We start from the raw sequence: 21,672 nt of genomic DNA on the forward strand, positions 1-21,672 counted from the left end.
CCTCATCAAATCGCCTTTATCAGTTTGACAAAGGAGACATATTTCTTCTGTCTAAATCACAAAATACGGCTAGAATTCCTAGATTTTTACCGGTAGAAATGACACAGGTATGAAGTATCACTCTTTACTCACACTCTTGCATAATATATTCCGTTACTCCAGCGTCTTCACTGAACTCAATTTGCACGTTCATTCAATAAAGAAAAAGTGGGACACACACTGAGTATTTCCTCAGTACATTTTTATACATTGGTTTATGGAAAAACTATAAATATTCTATTAAAGGCTCTCTCGTAAATCATACACAAAGAAAGGGAAACACGTTTGGTGTGAAAGCAAAACGTGATAAGTCACGTTGTAGCGCAAAGGGTTCTAGTACATAAGGGTTGCTTTTGACATATTGCCATAATGGTTTATGCTTTGACGGTGAAGTTGGTTCATATGGAAAGATGTGAAGAACCATATTAATAGTGGCTCCGTTTCAATTAGTGAGTAGGCACGTGGAAAGTTATTTGTTGTATTGTATTGTGTTATATCTATGTTCTGATAAACCATATTGGTAGCGTCATTATAATATCAATAAATCGAATTACATATTAAACCTCATTACATTTTAAGCTTTTATAAATATACCAAAATAAAAAATACGATTTCATAGAAAACATATTAAAAATGTAAACTTCAAAATGTTAATATTGGTACGTAGCGTACCTATTTGTTTACACAAAACGCTACATCATGTTCCAATAACGTTCTGAATTCAAATGAAAATTCGAATAAAATCAGAAAAATCACAACTCATAACTCTTTTCTCGTTCGATCCAATGTAATAAATTCGAAATTTAAATTCAATACTTCAGCAGTGAACGCGGCAATCATTTTCCAGGTTCAATAAGCAACCACCGACGTTTGCAATTGCCTTATTTCTTTAGATTTATTTTCTAAGAATTCTATAAAATGTTTATAAAAGAGTCAATTTTTTATTAAGTAAAAAAATCGAAATTGATTTTCTGTCGAAACAATACACTCAGGCTAATAACTGACCCATCACAAAATTAAATCTACAACACTTGAATAACGCGGTCATTATTTTCATAATTGATTAATGAACGGGAATCACAAACATTGATCTATTGATTCTGCACAGGACACTGGCATGCATGATTGATTGACCCACATATATCAATGTTTCTTATTTTCATTGTTATCCGGATAATATTTCACTGTTGGTCGACGATTATGGCGGAGCGTGTAAGTGATGTTGCGGTGACTGATGTACCTAATAATTCACGCTCGATGCCGTTTATGTGAACGCGGGTGTATTTTTTGATAAAAAATAGGCCCAAAAATTATGGTATGTTTGACTGAAATGGAACGGAAAAATTTGTGTAATGCAGTGAGCAATATTTTTTTAGGTATTAAAAAGTTGTGTTAACTTATATTCATATAACGAATTATTCATTCACATTCCGAAAATAACCTTTAACCTTTAATTATCATGAACCTGTTCTACTCACCAGTACATATTCTACCCTTTTCTGTAAACTTACCGATTTTGTACCTCAACTCTTTAACAATAAGTACCATTTTCGATTAGCCCAACATGTAGCATATCCCTCGATACTAACGCATTGCTATATTTCCCAGGTCTCACAGCGCAGTCAGAAAGTAAGCTCCAGAATCCGAACTACGCATGTACTTGTAGATTTTCAACCACGAACTTTACTTCACATCAGAACATTTAAGTCTTCATTTCTTAGTAAAATTTTCGCTATCACACATACCCTGATTGTAGTTTTAATAGTACCAACAAACAGTAGAACACATTACCCCAAATTACTATTTCTAATACACTTACTTGCAAATCGATAGTGTCGTGTTTTACACGCCCACAACATGTGTCCCATTATTTTTGGCACCATGTGTATTGTCTTTTTATTAGCACGAAGCACGAATTATCTATTTCTTTTATTGGCTACAATTTGTATCTATTTCCCATTAATCGATGTGCAAGTACTTAATTAGTTTGAAAAAATGTTCTTAGATAGTTTGAGCGATTAATGTTGAATCGTGCGTTTTGAAGGCATTATGACATGCAGAGATTTTTACATTGTTATAGCGAGCATCTAGTTTTTATTACCCTTTACTCTTCGTCCTTGAGATCCACTGTTTTGGCATGACGTAGTATCCGATTCGACTACATATCGATACATTTCATTCAGTATTTTATAATTAGTACCGACACTAGTCGTGTTTTGTGAACTATATTGTGATTTGTACCTAGAGTTTTTTGCAGCTCAATGAAAGGATATTTGAGCCAGAACTCTACTATGGTAAGTCGGTGTAAGTATACTTACTATTGATTGAATGTAACCTGAAGAAATTATTTTTGAAGTTCAATTAAGAACTAGTGAATTGATATATTTATATATCAAACAACGTTTAAGGTTCTTCTAACCTATAGATAGACATGTGTTGCTGTGGAGTTTGTTGCGCCACTTCTTCTTCCCAGCAAAAACACATAGGAAGCGGTGAAGGGTGGGCGTTTTGGGGGCTGTCTTTTGTAAATTCTTGAAAAAAAAAGTGCTGTCTTGTAGACAAGTTTGAAAAAAATGCCTGTATTAAAAATACCTCAAAATATCTCATAATAAACAAATACCTTTAGTGTCGGATTGTAATGGTTTTACTCTCCAAGGATTTATTTTAAAATTCTCTTTATAGTCTGAAAGACGGTTTATAAGTGCAGTTCCAAGTAACGATCCCAAAATGTCGTGGACCAAATTAAACTTGAGCAAAGTTCCATTGAATTACGTTGTGTTAAGATGGCCGACATTTTCCTGGAATGATGATGTGATTTCCTCAAATTTTACGACTTGGTATCATGGTGCGAATAAATTAACTCTGGGTTTGATAAATTATTTTTCCATCACAATAACTAAATAATTAACGTCACATAAATAATTGAAAGAAAAAATAATAAAATAAGATTTAGCTTTAAATTTTTCTTGTCTTGCAATACATTTTTATGTCCAAACAAGAGACAAATATCGCAATAAAGAAAAATTGAAAACTTCATGTTGGAACAGAAATTTAAAACTGTCCGACAATGTCTCAGGCAATTTTGCTCTCTCAGCAAACTTTGCTATTTCATAAAGAACGGAATTACACGTCCGTCTTTGTTGTTGAAAGAAAAAAACACAAATAGAGTGCTTTTTGGATGTTCATTAGAACCTCTAGGTATCAGACCGTTGACGAAAATGTACATACAACAGCAGTTTATTAAGTAAATTCTTCACTTTGCTCGATGCCTTACAAAAGTAACATAATCCCCGAAAACTTTATGAAATATTCACATTTTTCTTCAGAGTTTCTTTAAGCTGTACTTTCTAACGTGGATTTTGTTTAAGATTGTTTTTTTTTTTAAACTTTTCCATACTCTCACAACAATTCAAGCTTAAGCTTTAAAACGTATTTTCAAAAATTTTGCTTTATTAATATAAAATCAGTTCGCAGTCAATTGAACGTTCTACCTAAGTAGAAAAAAATATGTTTTATGTTGCAAAATATATATATCCGTTTACAAAAAAAAAAACAAACATAAAACCCAGTTCAATTATCACATACGTACTACATTTACTCTAATATCCCATCTCATATGACGTCATAATAATGTCTACGTCATATAATATATTAGGCTGCAATACACTTGAGAGCAAAATGTTCATCACTCCAGGAAACACAGAGAAAATGTCACCGCCATGAGTGGGGATTAGTCATTAAAAATAATAACAAAACTTAAAAAATAGAGCAATGTCAAATCAAATCAAAGCATTTATTTCGCGGTTATGTCCATTAACAAAAACCATAAAACCTCGTTCAATTAACACGTACCTACTACATAAAGTGTTCCATAACATGACATCTCGTATGACGTCATATTAATGTCTACGTCACGTAATACACTTGAGAGCAAAATGTTGACCACTCCAGGGAACACAGAGAAAATGTCACCGCCATGAGTGGGGATTAGTCTAGAACTGGCCAGTGTTTACGTGAAGCGAGTGTACGAGCCTGTGATTAGCATCGTATTCAGTAGATTAACTCAGCCGTGTGAGCTGTTAAACCTGTAGGATAGGTCTGTGAGGATTAATTGTACTGTTATGTTAGATTATTATGAGGGTCAAACAGGTAGTTATTTTTAAACAAAAATTATTAAAATTGAATGTCTCAAATTGGCGAATTCCCTAAGTGTTTTATTAGAAAAAAAAACTTATCGTCATGGTCACGGGTGGCTTTAAAAAATATTTCAAACTCAAACACATCTGAGCGTCAAATGGGGTATTGTCATCGGCTGGCGTTGGGTCACGGAATCCGCGTGTTCTAATTTTCTCCTCCAATTTTTCACAATCTTCGGTCACCGTAAATAAATATTTATGTAGATAAGAAATATCGATGCTTACTAAGAGATTCCAATGGTGAAAACTATTTAGTCAAGGGTAATTGTAATTTAAATAAAACAGGATCGACCTGCCAAAAAATGTATGTTGCATACATTACATACATACTTTGCATAATGTCAAAAAATATTTCCTCCATAATAGGACGTTACTTTTATCACCAAGAGACACTCGCATATAATTTAATCCGTCATTTACACCCCCAGGCTTCTAGTCGTTTCGACGCGCGTGACCCCAAACGAAGCGCAATAAACCCTGTAAAACAGCCCTCGTATAAATTCACATTCATGAGATGATAATAACACAATCGTCTGATTCCAATTACGGCGCCATTGATTTTCTGTTAGTCTGTTTCATGAATATCACGTTGTGGCAACAATGTGAGGCAGAGTGAACCTGTCGGATTTTAAATTAACGTTATGTATCTCGCTTTTGTCTGTAGTGCTAATTGCTGAGCAGAAAGAGTCTGGTTTCGGTATGAGTATGTAAAAAAGGCATTATTGACATTATACAGGAAGTAGCTTTATTTGTATAGATACAACCACATACTGACATAGGAGGTTGGTAATTTATACAGCACACCTATTTGTGGTACTCTATCAAAACAGTTGTGGTTTTAGAAGAACTTTCCAGTAATAAAAATAGTGTCCTTTTCTAAACTCTTGCTAGTAACCTCACAGCCTTGATAGTAAGCCACAGGCTTGTTACCTCATCCCTTCCTCATAAACGTGTTCGAAACAAAAGGACCTAAAGATTCATTTCATTTCGAGGGGCTTTAGACACAACAAGTATCTTTTATCTTTAGCGAAGATATCCAAAATTTCATCCCCAAAATATGCAACGTAAGCATGGTAAATTAACAGTGGAGTGCCATCATCCGGCTACTGGTGAAATGTAAGCAGGTCTTGCTTCACAAAGGGCACTCCCTTTGAGTATCTCCTTAAGTGACGATATTTTTACATCCAATGTTGTGGAAATACGGCAGAGTAAGCTACGTGTATCTAAGATAATTTGATGAATTTATTTGTTATATTTATTGAAGGATCAAAAAGTGCACGTTTAAAAGGATATATTTGGAGATAATTGTTTTGTAGTAAAGTTAAAGTTTAATTAATTTAAAAAATATTGCTTAATTCGTAAATCTTTTTCAAAAATGTATACCGCCATACACACATTTCATTTGAATATTACAGCACACATTTCCATAACAAAGTAACTCTTGAAAGTGTTCGGAGTTGCCAGAGCAACAGATATAACTAATTGCAAGTAAAACAGACAATTTAGTTCGGAGAACTCGACAACTATCACTTGAATCTCAAATTGTTTCCCGGTAATACTTATTAAACAATTCCATGTTAACATTATTAAAATAAGTATTATTCGCATGTTGTTGCTTTCATTTTCAGTGACACATTACTATCTGTCGGGGAAATAATTTATGCACCTAGTTAATCAATACTTTATTAAATACGAGCTGTATCTCTTCAAATACATAAAAAACGGTTGTCTGTAAAGTCGGTTTACTGACGATAGTCGAACGTGACAACGTCATAAGAAATTGATCGTCAGATGTCGAACGCTGCCGAAAGCGGAGGCCGATCGTGCCTCTTTGTCACTCGTTGCGTGCTCTCGCTTGCACTTCAAGCCTTAAACGGAACGCCTCAGAGCGATGTAACGCCGCATGAGTCATGTTTTTTCGTGCGTGCAGCCGGCTCCATCGATATATAAGACGTTGTCACGTCAAAAGAAAAATATATTTTATAAAAATTGGTGTCAATTAAATTGGCCCGAAGTGTTTCGTCGTCCTGAGGTACGTCAGCCGCAGCTAAGAACCAATCCCGAGTGACGGCTATGACGCGATGCGCTGCGGGCCAATCACCGCTTTACCGCCGCCCTCGCGCTCCCTTCATACCACCAAAGGGACCCAATAAATCACTTCTGCGCAGGTGAAAGTCAGGGCTCGACTTCCATGCCGGTAACTGTACTTAACTAGCAAACGACAAGTCAGTACATGAACGCGCGATTGATTATTTAAAATGTGTAGGTAGTTATAAAAAGTAATCTCGTAATCGTGATTGCAACTACAATTTGTAGTTAGTAATCAAATTTTTTAACTACTTTTTACGATTATTTAATGTAATTTGCAGTTTTGATTACTAACTACAATATGTAGCTGTAGTTAGTAATCAGTAATTAGATTTCATTTTGCCCAACACTGGCTATGCTCCATAATTATTTCGATCGAATAGTAAAGCAATTGATTTTTTACTCATCGTGAAATAGTTCTATTACCTTATTATTATAGTTTTGTTATAGCATAACCTACAATCGCTGCACTAGCGGACTGATGCTATTTATTTTAATTATGAAAGCACGAATATTCGACAATATATCACTGAACATATATTTAATATCGAAAGAATCATTACCTTTATCGTCGCAATTATCGTTGCTATAAACTATTTACACCACATTCACTTTTCACTGCACTTCATACTTGACGAAAATATGTAAATATATTATTGAATAGCAGCTGTTTACGCGGACGCATCGCTCACTCAAGTGGGAGAGAGACAGATGTCGAACGCTGCCAAACGCGTAGGCCGATTGTGCGATGGAACGCCTCAGAGCGAGGTAACGCCTCAGAGTGAGGTAACGCCTCAGAGCGAGGTAACGCCTCATGAGTCATGATTTTTCGTGCGTGCAGCCGGCTCCATCGATTTATAAGACGTTGTCACGTCAAAAAAAATATTTTATGCCTTTGTAAAGCCGTTTGTGACGCAAGTCGTTTGAAGTGAGAAATGGCATTCAATATAATTAATATTTACATTACTAGAACGGTAAATATAACTAACACACCTACATTTTAATATGAACAGAGTTAATAAATTATCAGAGTATATATAAGTAAACAAATGAAATGCAGAGCAAAGCACTGCCCAATGTACCAGAAAATATATGGTGTTACATTTAAAAAGGTTTCCCTGAAAAACTCGGTAATCATATTTTTTTGAATTTTTTATGTCGGGTTTTACGAAAGGTTTTTTATTTCTCATTTTACTCTGACCATTATTTTTACCGAACATAAACAGAATATAAAAGAATTTCTTGAAAATATTTTTACGATTATTATTTCTTTAATTTTACGGGTACAGCATAAAATATGGTAGGATGTTCAAGTAGGTACGTTGAAAGCCAAAAGCATAAATAGGTATTTTAAGAACTGAGATGGGATCACATAAAACATTCGTTGAAAGTTTCCCGTGAGTAACCTATAATATAACATTTTACAGTCACATCTGTCTGTCTTAAAAAAGCTACATTAAAACTGTCACTGGGGCGACAAAAAATACTGACTTTTTTGTGAAAAAGTTATGTACTAAATCGACGTGAAGAAAGCGGAATCATATGCAGTTTTTTTAAGCAATTTATAATACACAATGAAATTATTAATTCAAATACTTACTTTTACTTAAATCTCAATCAAACATAGTTTAGAATGTTTCATAAATATCAGCAGCATACAAAACAATCAAACCCAAAACAACTTTCGTCATAACATTTACTCCACACTGAAATCGAATCCCCGTCTCCCAACGAGCCAGTCGATCATTCAACCGCTGAGCAAACAGTACCGTCACCGTCAATTAATCACTAGGCTCCAACAAATATCATGCAAATATCCTCTAAACACACACATATACAATATGAAATATTTGCTCATATGTATCATACAAACAACCATTGATTGAAACTACAATATTCATGAAAGGATTTACTTTCAGTGACTAAAGCTGAACATGAAAATATAACGTTCATATACATTTTTAATTGACCACCGAAATTAAATTGAAACTGCGTCAAATTAATGTTTTTGTGAGTATTGCGTTAATTGCTTTGCTCTATAATAATTTGCATTTATTAAAGTAGAATATTTTATTTTCATAACCGGCCTATTTAATTTAATATTTCGCTGGAAACACAACTGGTGAAACCACTTCAAAATAAATCAAGCTTATTTATTTACCTCGGATTCCTTTTACAATAGCCATCCTGTGACCTAAATACAAATATGGTAATACAATAATGATTGTTTAATTCAAAGATTAACGAAATAACTTCAGTAGCAATTTCTGTATAATACCTCGAAGATTGGGCGATGCCAATTTCAGATATATTTTTTTCATTTCGCTAATCACACAATTAGCATAATATTTTCATTTTAAATTACGGCTGAATGCAAATAGGTATCTCAGTGTAGACAATACTTAGTCTTGCGTGCGTATCTTAATTAGCATTCGCCCTAAAGCTTTCTACAACAATTTCATATCAGACAAGAAATAATAATGTAATCTTAAGAAGCGAGGAACGACAAAAAACAAAGGCAGCAAAACTTTTCCATTATCTCTTAGAGAAAATTCTGATCTAAATAATACACTTAAAACAAAGACATTATTCACAAAATCACATCACACACATCGGGAGCGTTCAATAAATTCGGCACACCTGACATACAAAAATGATTTATAGAAAGCTTAATATTCTGGAAACGGCACGTACCTTGAGATATAATAAATCACTGGATCTTGAAAGACTTCGAATACAATACAAGAGTTTGTAGAAGAAAATAAACATAAATTGTTATGAGGTTGAAGCTGTGGGTCGTTTTGAACCGAACTGCACAGTGGGGGTTAATTCTGTCGGATCGCGCCAACGATTCCCATCGTCGCCTTCTGTTGCACTCATTCCGGATATTTTCCTGCGACTTTTCAAACTTGCTCTTTATAAATCTCAGGCGTCCGACTTTTGGGTGACTTATTCTGGAATAGTTTTATGTGAATTTGTATATGATAGTTGTATTTAAAGACAATTGTTTCTATTTTTAATTTTAAAAGTTTTTTGGAAAAAAGAAAGGTCGTTCTTTGTTTTTCTTCGTTTGCAAACAACATAAAAATTATATTGTCATTTTTGGGTCCAAAAATAACAAAAAAATCTTATTCGTTAACCACCAATAACAAGATTGTTAAAATGGCGCAATTATCCTAAAAAAGCTCTCAATAAATCTAAATAAAAATCGAATCCGCCCTTGGTACGCAACCCAACTCGTTCTCGCTTCATTTATACTGGTCAAACGACCGTAAAATTCATTGGTCTTCAACTTTTCAACCACAAAGGATAAATTGGTGGGTCAAAGCGTTAACTGGACAGGCGTGAAACAGAATAGGGCTTCGAAACTGTGAGCTGCATTGAGTTGATAAATAGTCCCACTCCGGGAACTTTATACCATTCGTCTCGCTGGATGAAGTTCCCACGATAATTGTGGACTAATGATCGGGACTTATTCCTCACAGTTCTTACTTTTAAAGTTTCTCCGAAAAATCAAAAAGCCATATATTTTCAAGTAAGCAAACTATTGCCAAATGTCGCGGCTTCGTTATTTATGAGCTAGTTTCCTGTCCTCTATAGTTTCTTATCAGACGGGAAGCGATGTAGATTTATTGATAGCCAAACTTGCAACAGTATTCGTGTTTAGAAAGGCATAAATCTAGGTCTGCTTTGTGGGGCCGTTGTTACTCATTATCATTCGTTTGGAAAACGTATTATTTCTACTTATTTATTTTTATACGAGCAAAGTTGGTCGTAGAAAAGTCTTTAGTATACATATTTTACGTCGACTTAGGTCCAATAAAGATACTGTGAGTACCTAGCTTTAAAAATAAGCTTTCAAGATAAAATGTCCCGGTGGTCATATATGGAGGAATTTCTTGAGATAATCATAAATAGAAAAGGAATCGCAACACAATTTTTACGCGTATGCTAAAGAATTTACTTTTTATTTGTTGTCACAAGGACTTGCTAAGATCCCTGTTAATTTAATTTACGTGAAAATACCAACAACCACATAATTCTGACTTCGCTGCTGCTAAAAAGTTTCGACTTCACATCAGTAAATATAGAATGTAATACAAACCTCATATTCGTCAAAAGCATTCGTAATCAATCAAGCGATGTCATTGACCTTTTCATTCAGCCTTGACCTATAAATAATTCGTGATATTAAAGAAGTCGTAGGATGTCCCCACAAAATTCGTACATTACGATTCTCAAGATAAAATATTGCGAAATTCCTGAAATACCAAGCTAAGACATACCGGTGGTCCTTTGACAAGAATCAGGGTTTTTGTAAGGCGTCGTCATCTATTTTATTACACCACAATATTTACGAAAGCGGAAAAAACATGGCGAACAAAAAAATAGGGCCAGAGAGAACCGACGTGTTCTTATTTTCGGCTGTTGAAGTAATGTATTGGAACATTGCTTCTAGTTTACTTTGGGATTATCCAGAAATAGTTTTTTCGTAAGAAATTGCCGACTGGTAGTTTGTAAAGACCACTCTTTTTGAGTCACGAATAAGAGTAGCCGTTTTTGAAGTAGATTTAACTGCTTAGGTACCGACTAAATTCAAATAGAAATCAAAATGTGTCTGGATAAAATAATTGTATTAGCTGAATAAAATATAACAAAAACATTTAAGTGCTTACATAAATTATTCCACTTAATTGTATCTAATGAGTTCTTTCACGCGCACAAAAGCGTGAACAAAACACGCTCTTAATGTAAATCGCGGTACACACGTCAATAACTAATGAGCTATGAAATATTTACTACTATATTCACTTAAAGCCTTTTTTGTTTTAATAAAAAAGAGACAGAAATAAATAGATACAAATTGGAATTTTCATTGGCTCTATAAAACATTAACAAACAAATCCGAAAACATTTCACGAGCAAGCATCATCCACAATACGCATTCAAATAGCGCCTTATAATGAGAATTCCATTACTTTATCTCATTAAGTGGCTCTGAAATCTCAAACGCTTACCATAAGCTCGTTTCGTAAGAATAATTTTCATTTAAAGGAGAACAGGGCTTCAAAAACAAATGGTTTGGACAAATGCTTCGTTCCGTTCACACGGAACTTCCGACGCGAAGATTGCGGTTTCGCAATTTAACATTTGAATGTCACTGCGAACTGGTCCTGGGGAAAAAATATTCGGCCCACTGTGTATTTGTGTTTTTTTCTTAATATTCGTAAATTCCGTGTTCTTATTGAAAGGTTGAAGTACATTTTGCTGAAATTCTAATCATACCTACCTCCCTTTTATTATTTTTAATAGCAAATCATCAAATGACTCCCGCTGTAGGTTAGTTGCTTGAGGGAGTGTCAGACTCTTACTGACTAAAACTCATCATGTTCCTTCTTAAGCCCTTTATGTACCAGGGCCGCGATAACTCTTTCGAACACTCCCAAAACCTTACCTACCTGAGTTCAAGAAGTGCTTCAAAATAGCAGGACATATTAAACCACACTTCAAACGCTGTAAAATTTCCTCTTCACTAAAACACCTGAAACAACATAAACGGTCACAAAAGTCAGCGAACTTACAATTCAAATTTTGCGGCAACATAACTAAATTGGTCTCGCAGTCGTACGCTCGCAGCTTCGTACGCTACGTCTAAATTATAACGCGGTGGTTATCGCCTCACAAAAGCCGCTGCGCATTGTTCTACTTCCGTGAATTCCGCGCTCGCTGCGCTCCGCTTCCGATCGACGCGTCCGCAATTCGACACCACTCCCTCTCTCTAACACACGAACAACCCATAACTCTCTGTCCCACACCAGTGATTTTGATCGTTATTGCTCCGAAGTTCTGCGGTTCACTGGTTAAATATTGTACTATTAGAAATAGTTTATGCACAATGGCCTTACGAAAAGCTTTAAATTTTCTTGTTTTTCCCGAGCAAAAAAACATTGTAGGTACTACTATTTTATGCAATTCAAAAACCACGATTTCCAACAAGGTAAAGCTTTCACAAAATGTTATTAATACCTGGAATTTTCTAGCTGGCTACGAGAATATGAACTACTTATCATGTTGCGCAAGTAGTTTCTCATTTGTGGGGAAATAAAAGAGTGCGAAGTTAGCAACTTAGCTCAAGTACGTTGGAACTGGAAGCTAACTGAGATTATGTTTATTATTTTTAATATTTTATGTAAATGCAATGAGCATATTTCAGTTTAGTGTTTCTTTTGTAACAAAACTGCAGATAAATAACAGCACCGTGATTTAAATAGATCTTAAATAAAATAAACATATAGGTACTTTTAATTGCGTCTATGTACCTTCATCACTTGGCGATTTTGTGAACCGTATATATTATTGGTTAAAAAAAATATCACGATGAACGGAATTTCGATTTCCTATGCTCTTTAAACAATTGCGCAAATTCAGATCAACAAAAGCTCTTTCAAATTGGGTTTCATATATTTTTCTGACGTCTCGAGTCCCGTTGTCGAGTATGTCAATGCTTATGGGCAAACGTGAACATTAAACGACCTCTCGGCGTCGAGGGGCTATTAGCCCCCACTTTATACCCCATATGTGCACAGGAACGTTTCCAACGACAATTTCTTTCCCAAATTTTAAAACCCTAAGGTATTTAATTTTAAGCTTTCATTAAAATAACTGGCTATATGCCATTTATTTTTAATTCCACCTTTTATACAACAAACTCCACACTTATCCACTCGGTACTGATTTACCTATCTATAGTCCTAATTAGCACTAATACTGTCATTTACTAACAATCAAATTGATGAACACAATCCCATCTCATGAAATAATTTGAAAGTAGGTTTAAGTACATTAAACCAGGATTAGTTAAAACAACATTAAGTTTAAATACATATAAATCCCTTGAATAGAAAATTGGTACTTTCCAAATAAAGTTTATTCGCCCCACAAAGAAGTCACGAAGCGGAGACTGTAAGACAGATTACAGGGCAACAGCCTAACAACACGACAAGTTGACTTCAAACAAACCGTCGTACGTTGAAACACTCAACCTTAGTATGTTTTATTCAGGAGTTGAGGACTGAGTGCCAAAGCCGGCAGTCGAAGGTTTATTTCGAAATGTGAGGGGCACGGGACTGAGCCTTATCGTGGTCAACAGCACATGTCGAGACATACAACGATTGACATATGTGTCTCGATTTGAAATTTTACTGAATGGCGAAATAAAAGCTACATAGCTGCATGCTGGTCAAAGATTGGCATTCAATTCGCAAGGTATAAGGTGAGTTTTATATGAAATATGTTCCAGTTCAAAGATGGTATTCTTGGATTTAAAATCAGGTAAAATACGCTCCAGTTACCATATTAGGTAATAATGCAAAAAGTCTTGAAAAATATAGAATTCCGGCTGGCAAATGCCCAAAATATTCTCAGCGTTCGCCTGCGACGAAACTTTTTACCTGCAAAAAGTATGAAACTCGACAAAATATAGTACATACTCATCTTTGCTAACGTTACTTTTTCTTGAAGAAGTGTCGTTAGTTCTTATATTATCAACATTAAGCCCGTTAGGAGAAAGCTCAAAGTCAAAGTTCTAAAAAGAAAGAGACGGCTACCGCCGGCTTTCATTTTATACCGGCCTTGAAAACTTAAAACTTGTTTTTTTGAGTTTGACGTCGTAGGCATACCATTTTGCTTAAGTGAATAAATGGGTCATTTAAATTGTATGGCAATAAACTTAATTGTAATTACTCTACCAAAACAATAAGACATTAAAATAATAATGATAGGTTTTAAAAATGTTACTTTCAAATGTCACTGGCTATCCTAAAATGACACAAAAAATCAGGCCCGAACCCTTAGGAAATAAAGTGCGTGGAACAAATTGCTAACATTGTATACCTCTCATCAGAGTACTAAATGTTTTATTCAGACAGCACTGAGACCGCTAAAGAGCTATCAGCCCAGAATGTCAGGCAAACTCTAAAACACAAAAGTACTACTTCAAACAAAGTTTGTGAAATTGGTACCGTTTCTAAGAGTTGTCTGTGAAGAGTATTTTGTGTTTACCAAGGTAACAATGACAGCTCCAAATAAAATTACAATGGCCCTCAGTCTACACTGTCCCATTGCTGGGCAAATCTTTAACTTGTCATTTTTTTTTAAGTCTACTAAGCAACTTTTGATATACAATGAAACCAAATTTGAAAGATGGTTTTCTTTGTCACAAACTTTTACACATGGATTCTTACACCTTAGAATCTTTTACGAAGGATCTATTACAAAAAAAGGATAATGAAGAAATCTAAATACGCTTTATCCGGAAGCTTCTTGCATTTAAGATGCTAAGACCATGAAATTAAAAATCTAATTTTGAAGGAATTTCAGACTTTATTAAGAGTAGAAGTTTTCTCTTGTTTTAAACGTTGTAGAAACTAAGCAGTAGGAAAGGAACTGGCTAGATAATAAAGGATTTTCCGACATCCCCGCACTGGGTTATTAAATTCTCATAGGAACTGGGTGCTGTAAGACGGTCATACCTACCTATACCTATATTTTTTAAGAAGTTATATCTAGATTTTTCTTGTAAAAAGATAACAAGCAAAAGTGAAGAAATAATTCTAAGGACATTTTTATTTGTTTGCTAAGACATTATATCACTGCTGAGTATTTATTTAAACCATTTACGTCAATTTGTCTACAGAAAGAATTTGAAATTCTCGGGTTAGCAAATCTTGAAATGAGAGTTAACCCTAAGCTCGACAAATTGGACTGCAGTATAGTAACCATTAAAAAAGAAATAAAACAAATCAATAAAAACAAACGACTCATCACAAATGATTTCTTCAAAACAAAAGAGGAACATGCAATTTATTATTCCGTTACGCGCTATTACTCAAATAACTGAAAAATCTCTCCGTTCATTCATCTTGAACCAAAGCTAAGTATTATTAAAAATGGGAAATAGATTTGGAATCAACTCAATCAATACGGCAAATAAATAATTTTGCGAAAAAAAACTGTAACTTTGAAAATCATCATTTTTATAAAACACTCATATAATATAATGCTACTCAACCATACAGATTAAAAATCTTTGGAGACATTTATGTCCTAAAAATGAATATTCGTATATACAAGTTTCCGTTTTTGTTTGTTTACTAGAAAGTTTGTTTGATTCCATACGTATCGGGAAGAGTTAATGGAGTCGGTGGAACGTAAACACATCTCTAGTTTTTTGCGTGCATGTTATGGTATGAAGAATTGTAAATATACTGGGGTAACGTACCTACATGATAGAAAATGCGAATGATTTTCCTGTTTTGATGGAAAAATCGCTTTTTACATGCGTCCTAAAGCACAATATTTATATTCTTTAGGTCCAAATGTAAACTTAAAAATGCAAACACGTGTATTCCAGTAAAGGGATTTGAGTAGCAAAGTCCTATTAAGAAGCTTACTGCTTTTAATTTTGTCAAGAGTTAATTAGTTGCATCCGACCCTTTTCATACAGCGAGCACGTTAATGTTACGTTACATTCATAATTATTTAGCTTTGCTTTAATTTATTTATGAGAAGAATATTTTTAAAATATTGAACGATGCTATCTTAGGCTTTGGTATGAGTAATAAGCAACTGAAGTAGGTATAATTGATTTAGATGGCTACACAGTTGACGCATTGAATTCGAGCGGGCTTTTCAAACACATTTTTTTAAACTAAAGCCTGTAATTGAATTGTATATTTTTTCCTATACCCAATATTTTCAGCGATAAATTCGATTCGGAACGTGGTCCCATTCCTATGCATCCCACGAACACGTTTTAGGCGTTGCAGGTAGCACGCCCCATTGTCTTACGTCACAGAAAGAGCTCGAATGTTGAATGCAAATGAATATTGAAGCAAAGTCAGCTTGCTCTGCGGAGATGTACCACAGGTCCTACTCGGGGTTCTCGATTCAAAATTTGAAATTAGAACTAGCAAGGAATAATTTTAAAATTGGAATCCAATCCGTCAACTGCATTCTTTTTGAATATTTTTTTTTTTATTAACGTACCTGTCTCTAATCGAAATGAATGGTAAAAAGTATTTGAATAAAGTTGGAAAAGAGAATGTAGGCTTTGTAATAGGCTAGGCTTTCTATATTGTTGCGCCACTTCTTCCCATCAAAGACACATAGGAAGTGCAGTGTAGGCGTTTTGAGGCTGTCTTTTGTTTCTGACGTTAGAAAAGTGCTGATTTGAGTAAACGTTTTAGAGTTTGAATTTTGAGTTTACCATTACACTCCTAGAGTAACTTCTAAAAATAGTATTTTTGAACCGGTACAGAACAACAAACTTTTGGAAAACTTGCAAACTTCATCCATCAAAATTAAAAAAAAACTGGTTCGAAAAGATGTAAGTCACGTAAGTAAATTCTTCAGAACGAGATATCGTAGTAAGGTCACGATAGAGGCACTGGCATGAAATGATGAGTGCAGATTCGTGTTGAATGAACAAATAGATGAACTAGCGAACGTGAGACAGTTAGCTTTTACTAACAATGTCTTTGAAGCTTGCATTTTTAAGCTAAGTGTACCTAATACATTAAAGCTGCTTGAAAAATTGTGGATCTTCAGTTATTGCAATGTTTCATTCAATAAATCTACTGTATTTACACAATTAAAATAGAAAGAATAATATGTCAATAATTAACCAAAACAATCACTCGGTTTGTAAGACAATTATACATATTTTTTTCAGAATAAATAAAAACATATTCGCATTTTTGTTTACATTTATTTCTTAACACAAAATCAAAACATGCTGAATCATAAGTTACTTAACTGAAATAAATTCTAAATACAATTAAATTTAATAATCCTCTCACAACAAAGTTCGTTTAAGACTGCCACGCATATGCAAGCAGATTGGTCGCTCGCATAACACCGCAGCATATGCCATGCATAACCCTCTAAATTGTAGGATTCAAACTGAAGTACTGTACATTAGAACATTCTGGATTTTGATTGAATTCACTAGCTGTTGGAGTTCAATTTAGACATGGCTCGTGGCTCGTGGCTCAGAAATTATATTGTGTGCAGAATGGAGGAAGCTCTCTGTTATACAGCTTAGAATATGAGAATATGTTTGCGGAATATGTTGCTAGTGTGTTCAGTTATTTTGATGGAAATAGTGGGGATGGATTATTTGAGGTGTATTTAGATGGCTTGTGAAACTTCTAGGCTATTTGTAAGCGATCGAAATATACGGAATTTATGGTACAGCTAAGTTACATATGGGCAATATTTACTGTACAAACATTCTGATTACGAAAACAAGTGCAAAAAAATGTGTGTATTTGGAAAGAAATGACGATTCCCTTTGAAAGTAAATTATTTTGTTTTTCGGATTATGATTGAGCGCCTATTTTTAGGTAACATTTCAAGTATATTTCTTAGTTTCTATTTTTATCACATCAATTGTCGACGTGATTTATTCAGATAAGTAATGTAGATTATTTTGTTTCCAAAAACAATTTAAATAATTAAAATGATGCGATATGTCGAAATATAACACATATTTTATAAACAATATGTTACATTCTACGAAGTCTCTCGTTAGCTTATTAGTTTTGAATATGTAAATGATGGATTTTACATTGTGTCTACCTCATCGACCGTTGTTTGAAATATTAAATTCGTGCTACAGAAATTCTGTATCAATATAATATTAGCCCGTAGCTTAGTGTGTATTTGGATATTATTTAAGTAGATTATTTTTAACGTGTCCTTCGAAAACACATGGCAAACATATTTATAATTATAATAATTACATACGCAATTCAATTCAATTCAATTCAATGTATTTATTTGACGCCTTTGAAATATCTTCAAAGCTCCATCTTTAGGCTTATTGCTACTTACTCCAAGCTCCTTCCAAACTGCTCCAAATAATTAAAAAAAAACATTCTTAATAAAAACTTCATTCTAACTTCAAAAATGTTTAAGTACAGACAGCAAAAAATATATAGGGACGAAACGTTACATAGACTTTATCTATATCCCTCACACACACATCTACACAGTCGATTCATTACGTAGTTCGCTCACAAAGTTAGAGGGATTACGGCCAAGAATTACCCACGCGTCATCTAGACACATTCACGATTCAGCGAGTGTACGAAAAATGAGCGATGTTTGTGTACCGCCAACCTCTTGTTTATAGCGCGACCGAACTTCTTGACCGTTGTGTTTTTGCTGGACTGCATGGGTGACTATATGAAAGCATGGATATATGAAATGTCATGATTTTGACGTTTGAGTACTAGAGTTATTACAGGTACATAGGTTTTTAATACAAATGTACATACATAGATATGCAAAAAACTTATTTGTAGCATTTTTGCTCTGTGCGCTGCTGATTTATTACGTAGTTCACTCACAAAGTTAGAGGGATTACGGCCAAGAATTACCCACGCGTCATTTAGACACATTCACGATTCAGCGAGTGTGCGAAAAATGAGCGATGTTTGTATACCGACCTCTTGTTTATAGCGCGACCGAACTTCTTGATCGTTGTGTTTTTACTGGACTGTAATGTTTTTGTTTGGTTCAAGTCTTATGAATGGTTTTATTGTATATCTTTCATTATATTCATACATATAATGAATGATGGAGAATATATGGACTTTGAAATGTCGTGATTTTGACGTTTGAGTACTAGAGTTATTACAGGTACATAGGTTTTTAATACAAATGTACATACATAGATATGCAAAAAACTTATTTGTAGCATTTTTGCTCTGTACGCTGCTGATTTATTACGTAGTTCACTCACAAAGTTAGGGGGAACTACGGCCAAGAATTGCCCACGCGTCATCTAGACACATTCACGATTCAGCGAGTGTGCGAAAAATGAGCGATGATTTTGTACCGACCTTTTGTTTATAGCGCGACCGAACTTCTTGATCGTTGTGTTTTTACTGGACTGTAATGTTTTTGTTTGGTTCAAGTCTTATGAATGGTTTTATTGTATATCTTTCATTATATTCATACATATAATGAATGATGGAGAATATATGGACTTTGAAATGTCGTGATTTTGACGTTTGAGTACTAGAGTTATTACAGGTACATAGGTTTTTAATACAAATGTACATACATAGATCTACAAAAAACTTATTTGTAGCATTTTTGCTCTGTACGCTGCTGATTTATTACGTAGTTCACTCACAAAGTTAGGGGGAACTACGGCCAAGAATTACCCTCGCGTCATCTAGACACATTCACGATTCCGCGAGTGTGCGAAAAATGAGCGATGTTTGTGTACCGACCGCTTGTTTATAGCGCGACCGAACTTCTTGATCGTTGTGTTTTTGCTGGACTATAATGTTTGTTGTTTTTGTTTGGTCTTATGAAAGTAGTATAATGAATAAGGGAGAATATATAGACTTTATAATGTCATGATTTTAATGTTACTGCAGTTAGTACATGTACATCATCATCCTCCGAGCCTTTTTCCCAACCATGTTGGGGTCGGCTTTCAGTCTAACCGGATTCAGCTGAGTACCAGTGCTTTACAAGGAGCGACTGCCTATCTGGCCACCTCAACCCAGTTACCTGGGTAACCCAATATCCCTTAGTAAGACTGGTGTCAGACTTACTGGCTTCTGACTACCCGTAACGACTGCCAAGGATGTTCAGATGTACAGCTGGGACCTACAGTTAGTATATGAACATAGGTTTTTATAAATGTACACAGATCTACAAAAAAAGTTATTTGAAGTGTTACTCTGTGCTTGCTTGTACTTGCAGAATATTGCTAACGCATTCCCTAGGGATAAATCATTTTCGGTATATTGCAAACTATTGGAACATTGATTAATAAGGTACACATCGCAGACGATGTTCAAAATAGCTGCTAGACTAGTCTGTGTTCACTCAAACTAGTTACAGTTCGATTATTTTCATATATTTTTTGCCCGAAAACATATTGAGATTATCAAAAAATTCCGAATGGCTTAGGGCAATAACTGTTACTACTACAGAACTTATGGTAATGCGATAAATCTTTGTAAGTTGATGTCAAAGTAAATGTTTTTGTATAGAGTGAATTATTTGTTTACTTCCATTTTGACACGAGTAGGTAACGTGTCTCGCTGCAGTAGTAAACATGAGATTCCACCAATGTATGGCACTGTGATGCACATATATGTTTCTTCTGGTCTACTCGCTATAACAAACAGAAACAAATTGTGCACGAACATTTCTTTAAAATGTCCGCGTAACTGCAACCTTTGTGCACGGACATATTATGGACTCGCGTGGATTCCTATACTGTGTTTGCTCCCGAACAAATGTGCGTAGAAAGTTGGTTGAATTTCGCCATAAACATCAGCTTTCAAATCAATTTCGATTTCGAATCGCTGGATTTAAAAAAAGACATTATTTATCCTAAAAGCCATCGCCGTAGATTTAGCGTTCCACTCGTACGCACGTAAGCCCAATTACACGGATACAGCGTATTTGTTCGGCAAGTCTGATCGGAACGCCAATATCAATTACAATCCTACCAACATTGCATATAGGTCTCGTTTGGGCCTCACGTATAACCAAAATGTGCGGGACGTGAGGTGAATACCTCCTTTTTGCTAATAGGATTAACGTCATGTGACACAAGGGAGACGGCGACCGCACGCGCCGCTTGTGAATAATTTGACACTGTCGAATTTTTATGTTGCCATTTTTTTTTGTTGGATATTGAATTAATTTTTACGAAGAAAATGTTTCGGCTGTTTTATCCGCGGAACTTTTGACTTGGAGAGACTTTAGAGTTTTCTTTCAATTCCTAAGAAATGCATACTAACTTCTTTCACACAGATACAGCTTGACTTTGAGTTCAAATGAAAATAAAATATGAAATGTATCATTAAACAAAATACATAGATAAACTAGACTCTAGTTTCCAGTCTCCACTAAACACACTCAGACTCCTCTAAAATAATTATTGTGTGGTGAGTACTATAAAAACCTAAATTTTTGTTTTCCAATAAAGGAGCGTTAATCATTTCCCAATACAAAGGGAATAGGGATTCTTTAAAGAGATTTATGTTTGAAGTTACTATATTTACCAATTTAGCTGTTTTAATCAGTATATACAATCGGTTTGGTGCGCATGCCATAGGTCTTTAAATCATCTCCCCTGTCAGATAAACATGTTGTGTTAAGCCAGTTTATTAATGACGCAAGTTTTCTTAACGTCAACCTTACTCAAGCACCTCACGACAATTTACTTCCTTAAAAGCCGCAAACGTAGCAAAAACTTAACCAATTCTAACTAAAAACTCCAATTTACTATTACACGCACTTGGCAGTAACA

The 21,672-nt window shown here is 34.7% G+C and overlaps 1 protein-coding gene and 1 long non-coding RNA gene across 2 annotated transcripts in view; one reads left to right on the forward strand and one right to left on the reverse strand.

Annotated features, from left to right (window-relative positions):
* LOC124634155 (Kv channel-interacting protein 4-like) overlaps window positions 1–21,672 on the forward strand; it is a 129,238-nt gene that overhangs the window by 45,235 nt on the left and 62,331 nt on the right. Inside the window, exon 4 of the mRNA XM_047169579.1 lies at window positions 1,648–1,668. Within this exon, the coding sequence (XP_047025535.1) occupies window positions 1,648–1,668 (21 nt within the window). The remainder of the gene's footprint in view (window positions 1–1,647; window positions 1,669–21,672) is intronic.
* LOC124633867 lies at window positions 9,148–10,705 on the reverse strand. Its single transcript, XR_006984789.1, has 3 exons — window positions 10,610–10,705; window positions 10,429–10,495; window positions 9,148–9,277 (listed from the first exon to the last, which is right to left on the reverse strand). It is a non-coding gene; the product is annotated as an uncharacterized LOC124633867 (long non-coding RNA).

This window comes from Helicoverpa zea, chromosome 10, assembly GCF_022581195.2.
Source record: "Helicoverpa zea isolate HzStark_Cry1AcR chromosome 10, ilHelZeax1.1, whole genome shotgun sequence".
NCBI lineage: Eukaryota > Metazoa > Arthropoda > Insecta > Lepidoptera > Noctuidae > Helicoverpa > Helicoverpa zea.